We start from the raw sequence: 6,137 nt of genomic DNA, 5'->3' as shown, positions 1-6,137 counted from the left end.
AGGCAAGTTCCTATACATTCTGCGCCTCATATTCTTCATCTCAGAGGACTAAAGGAATAGGCCTGGTCTCTCCAAGTCCCCAGCTTAGATACATGCTTAGGGATCTAATTACTGAATGGGGCTAGTATTCACCACCACCCAGAAGTTAAATGATCCAAGACCAACCTCTGCTGCTTCAATTACACACACACACACACACACACACACACACACACACACACAGAGAAAGAGAGAGAGAGAGAGAGGGAGGGAGAGAGGGAGGGAGGGAGGGAGGGAGGGAAGGAGGGAGAGAGAGAGAGAGAGGGAGAGAGAGAGAGAGAGAGAAATAACTTTCTATAAATTATCATCAAGATGGGGATTCTCTCAAGCCTATGGCAGGTTTGAGGTTGTCCAAGAGAAACACCATCTGTAAAGCAGATTTTCTCTCATTAACATGACCTGCCCAAGTCGTACCTGATTGTTTTGAACTTAGATAGTGTAAGAAGGCACTTTATAGTTTCCAAATGATTGGAGGCTTTGGCAGCTGCTGTGGAAACATGAGAAAAGGATGTCAAGCACTGCTTTCCCACATGCAGAGGAAAAGGTGTATGGAGTATTAAATAATATGCTTTATACAAGAATTCACCTTACCTAGCAGGAACAAATTTCTTTGCTGAAAGAGAAAGGAAACTATCAGTTTGGACTAGTGACTTCTAAGCAAATCCGATGAATTTACTTGACTCATCCGGTCTCATACTCTCAGTATTGCAGGACTCTGTAATAAGCATTTGGGGGTGACGAAGGTAAAATGAGAGGACAAAACATCCAAAGACCAGAGCAGCTTTGACACCAGGAAATAGGGGCATGCTCATCTTGCCTGATTCTACTTCTAAGTTCTAAGAAATCCAAAATTCATACTTTTACATGGAATTTCCCAAAGTCTAAATTTCAATTTTTAATTCAAAAACATTTAAATAGTCTGTAGACCAAAGGGACCATGGGTATGTTTCCTATTCCAGCATATGTGTGTGTGTATATATATGTATGTGTATGTGTAAATGTATATGTGTGTGTATATGTGTGTGTATATATATGTATATATATATATGCATATATATATATATACATATATATATAGTCCTGATATATTCCTGATATATTATCCTGATTATGCACACACACACACATTTATAAATCTAGATTATTTCAAGCAATGTTCTCAGTTACTTGAAAGCATTTCATCCATTCTCCCAATAGAATAGTGGTATGACTCTATAATTCTGATTGAACATCGCTGAGGACACCATGGAATTTTATGTGAGTCGTGGCCCCTACAGGTCAAGCAGAGTTAACACAGTCAACATGGGTTTCTTGAAAATTTCAACATCAAATTGATTAATAAATCCTTGTCCTGAAATTTTTGCTTGATTCCATTGACATTTAGTGGGCCTATTTAAGAAGTAGGTTCTATTCTCTAGATTCTGGTAAAAATTTCAAGAGGCTATAGGGGAGAAAAGGACATACATACATACATACACATACACAATTTTCAAATTCCTTGTTGGAGTGGATGCTTGAATTTACCTTTCTTCCAAAAGTATCTCATCAACAAGTAGAGCAATGAGGACAATGTCAGGAGTGAGGTTCCTGCCGCAGAAAGTGCAACTACCAAGGGACGGTCAGGGTAGGCGGGGGCTGAGGAAACAAATTGGGAGGAGAAAGTGTAAGCAATGCTTGGCTTTTGTGTCTTTTGCCCTGACATTTGGCCTTTTCTCTGTATATTCATTACTATCAGCAGAAGAACCACAAAGCAGAGGTGGCATTGAAGATTTAATCTATGAAAATTATGCCTAATAAGGGGCAACAATTAGCAAGAATATGGTCCCTCCGTGCTGGTCTGATGTGCAGAGTGAGGGTAACCAAAGAGCATGGTGTGGGCCTTGAATGCATCCACGTGGTGCCAGAAAAGGAAAGAGAAGCAGCCTTCCATGCAGGGTTTGCCTGCTCTTAGCTTGAGTTTGACATTGTGGCTTTTTTGCCCCTAAAACTCATTCAATACTAAATTTAGCTCTAACAATGCTAGAATTGGATAAGGGAAGCTGCTTGTCTGAACATTCTTGTCTTTGCTATAAAGAGAATTAAACTGTATTGCTTCCATTCCCGTATCAAAACAATCCTTGTAGGTGACAGACATCAAGCTGGGGGAATTGTCATCACTGCTAGCTCTCAACTTCACAAGCAGGTGATACAATGTGAAGTTGGAGTGTTTTCATTGTTCTGAATTTGACATTTTAAACAGGATTTCCCATATGTTATTAATTCTTACTCTATGCCAAGGCTGGTAAATTAATATTATTAATATACTCTAGTTTAGAAACAAAAGAAAACCATTTCCATGTTACTTGCACACAGGCTTCCTGGCCATGCATTTTTTTAAATCAATGGCAGAGGTATATCTCTTGACCTCACAATTGGTATCTATAGTTAACAGAAGACACATGATGTCATTGCCTGTGGCCAAGATAGAAGATGACAGGTTGGTTTTTTGTTTGTTTGTTTGTTTGTTGTTTTTTGTTTTTTTATGAAAGCCTTAGAAGAGATGGTTTCTTACTCACCTTTGCACACTGGGATTTGTGGTGTCCACTGCCCTTGTGCGTTGCATTCAACTCGGGCTGGCCCCTGCAACGTGAAACTTGGCTCACAGGTGAAGTTGCACCATGACTTGAAGGTAAGTTCTCTAGCTGTTGAGTTGCTGCAGCTCACGGAGCCATTCTGAGGCTGAGGGATGACGTCACAGGTCACAGCTGTAACACAAGCACCCCTTCCGATTTAGTAAAGCTGGCCTGCCCGTTTCAAGCCTTGGAGGAAGAGAATGCAATGAATCTCAGCCTGGAAGAACTCTCTCTACCTTCGCATGATGGCGTCTCATTGTCCCAGATGCCAGATGAGGTGCACTGTAAATTCTGAGCTCCAACAAGCCTGTACCCTTCCTCACAGTGAAACGTGCATGTCGTGTTCCATGGGTAGCTCCCAGGATTTGAGGAACACTTCCTGACTCCATGGGCAGGGTCGGTCAAAGTTTCACATTCAACCACTGAGGAGATGAAAGAGAGGAGAGAGTTTTACTCAAAGAAAATAAATGCTTTCAATTTCTCTTGAGTTAGGGTTTATCAAAGAAGGTGAGACTGTCTTCAAACTCCTGTGCCAGTTCTTCATAACATACAGACCCATAACGGATGCTTTAATCTTTACTGTACTCTTCATATTTTCATTTTCTCATTTATTTTCACTTTGACTATGATGGGTGGTCTCTGATTTATTTTACTACACATAAAAACAACAAAAACAAAGAAAACAACAGCCTCTAGATCAAGATCCATGACTTGGTGTAAAAGCAATATTAGCATACAAAAGATCTGAGCAGTGAATCTTTTTGATTGCTCCAGAGAACTGAGATTGTTGTGCAAAGAGAAACTCCAGGGCCAATACAGAGCTAAAGAAGGCCTCATTGCCCGGGACAGCCGGACAGGAAAGTCAGTGAGAAGGTCCTGTCTAGACACGTTTCCACTGTCTCTACCTTCCTCTACATGTCACTAGAATCTCAGAAATACTCATTTTTAAACAAACGAAAAAAGTGGAAAAATTCTATGCTAAACCAAACAGGCACCAGAGAGAGAACACATTTTCCACAGAGTTGGGTAAAGTTACATGTTGGGTAAAATCAAAGGCAATGAAGAAAGGTGAAAAGGGTTGACAACTTGGGAGAATTACCATGGCAGGCTGGAGCAGGCACACTCCACTCTCCAGAGGACATACACCTCATGGTCATCTCCATGCTGCTGGGCAGGTAGCCCATTTCACAGCCAAGAGAGCAGGAGGAATTGTAGTTGAAGAGGCCAAACGGGTGGGTGCAGTTCAGGTTTCCGTGGTCAGGTTGTTCCTGTGCTTCACAGGTCACAGCTGAAAAAAAGAATCAGGTCACACTTCTCCTTACCTCTCGCCTTTCATTTGAGAGAGGAACACTGGTCCCCACAGTCATGGCTCACTGAACATTTGCTGTGGTTCAGGCTCTATAGAACCATTAGACTATGGAGCTGTTTCTATTATTATCTTCGTAGTTCTCTGGAACCAAAAATGCTAAGCCGTAGCTAGTTGCCACATGATGTTATTTAATTTCATGACAACTGTGATAGTCAGTCACCCTATAAGACTACTTTGTCAAGGTGCCATAAATAATATGGGTAGTACGTCTGGAGTCTAACCCAGGCAGGGCTGATCCCATAGTCTCGGCTACGGTATCACGCTTACTCGGTGTATTCAGGTAGAGGAAACACATGGGCCTGACTGACAAGCCGTCGGGAGCATGGAAGGGTGTTCCCATCTTTAGAGAGGGAACTGGTGAGGTCAAGACTTACTTTGCTCACAGTTGGGTCCCAGGAAGCCGGGGTGGCACTTGCAGGTGTAACTATTGATGGTCTCTACACATTGACCATGACCACTGCAGGATGTATTGGTACACGAAGCTACAGAAAACACAGTCCATATTATGGACAACCAATTATTATGGTGCTTATCATGAGTTTGTTTTTAATTTAGAATGAGTGCAATCCAGTCAATACCAATGACATTAGTGCTGGAAATTTTGACTGACATGCCATATCTAAGTTCTAGGCTCATCTGTTGTATATTTTGGTGAAAATAAATGCACATCAGTAGAATGCAAACAAACAACTAAAACACCTATTTTATGTGAATATATATATACATATATATATTCTGTATATTAACAGAATTACATATATATGTATACATATACACATATAAGTTTGCGTATATGTATAGCTGTTGCCTTTACTCACATAAATTAGTACAAAAAGATGTAATTACTATTAAAATTGCTTATAATCATCTCTTTGAAAAAACAAAATGTGCAGAGACCAATTACTTTATACATTCTAAATCTATCAGGCTGCCCCCACACAGAACCAGACTTCCACCTCGCAGAAACTTCATACCTGTGTAGCACAGAGCCAGTTTTGGTTTCTCACATCTCTCGTCATTCCACATGCCCGAGTCTTTGGGTCGTTTGATGTAGATCTCTACACAGTCTTCATTATTTTGCTTGTTGTTTGGTTCACCTGGTGCCCAGTTCTTAGCCTCCTCTGTCAGAGGCTTCTGGGTCCCCACCCAGACCCATGTGTTATTGAGTTTTCTGATTCCAATCCAGTAATAATTTGGTGAATGTTTCAGACTGGAGTTTAGGTATTTGATCTCTTCTTTGTTCTGAATCGCCACAAGATGTGTGTACTCCCGCTGGCAATATGCACTGGCTTCATCATATGTCATGAGCTCACTGGATGCATTGTAGTACCAAGCTGTGCTCTCTCCAGTGAGGAGAACTGGGTTGGGTCAAGAAGGAAATAGCAAAGTTTAGTCCTGACTTGTGCTGTCTTGCGTTTGGCTTATAGGGGCCTTTGTGTTGGTTCGAACTATTGCTTATAAAATAAGAAGAGCATATGAAGGGGCTAGCATTTCTCTCCATCACTGTGTGACTACACATCTGCTGGTGCCTCATCACAACCACAATGTTATACTCCAACTTCACAATACAATGGAAGTCAGAGAAAGCAAACTTCATTGGATGCTAAGTGATACCTGCTTGAGCCCCCTTTCAGGAACCAAAAGAATGAATCTTCACAAAGCCTGAATAGACCATTTAAGATCCATCCTTCCCAACACAAGGCAGAACCCTGCAGGGAAATGTCGGTGGTCCTGCTAACCACCATATAAGGCACAGAACAGCCCACACACAACAAAATACCCTGTTCTTAAAAGTCAGTGTGGTAAGGATGAGAGTTCCTGGTCTCCCATGAATCCAGCTTACCAAAAGCAAGAGCAGAGAGAAAGTGTGAGGCATTCATGACTACAGCCGTTCCTTTCATTCAGATCTTAGGCTGGAGAAACTTTCCTGAGGAGAGAAAGTGTGGAATTAGTCACAGAACAAAATTCTAAGTGTTGGTTACTCACACCCTTCTATCATAGCATTTAAGTCAAAACTGTGAGGCTTTAGAATCCTGTAGCTCACCCCTTATTTCAGAAGCATCTAGCATGGAGAATAAATGCAAAGTTTAAGATTTCCATCATTTTAAACAAAAAGA

The 6,137-nt window shown here is 41.2% G+C and overlaps 1 protein-coding gene across 1 annotated transcript; it reads right to left on the bottom strand.

The window, feature by feature from the left end:
- Positions 1–468: 468 nt before the first annotated feature.
- On the bottom strand, positions 469–5,921 carry Sele (selectin E). The gene is given in 10 exon segments (XM_028784418.1): positions 469–526; positions 631–652; positions 1,564–1,674; positions 1,769–1,814; positions 2,569–2,783; positions 2,888–3,073; positions 3,751–3,939; positions 4,395–4,502; positions 4,995–5,378; positions 5,864–5,921. Coding segments are annotated over 10 exon segments (1,377 nt in total).
- Positions 5,922–6,137: the final 216 nt, after the last annotated feature.

This window comes from Grammomys surdaster, unplaced genomic scaffold (assembly GCF_004785775.1).
Source record: "Grammomys surdaster isolate TR1022 unplaced genomic scaffold, NIH_TR_1.0 122821, whole genome shotgun sequence".
In the NCBI taxonomy this organism is placed as follows: Eukaryota; Metazoa; Chordata; class Mammalia; order Rodentia; family Muridae; genus Grammomys; species Grammomys surdaster.
This window is presented reverse-complemented; position numbering and strand designations above follow the sequence as displayed.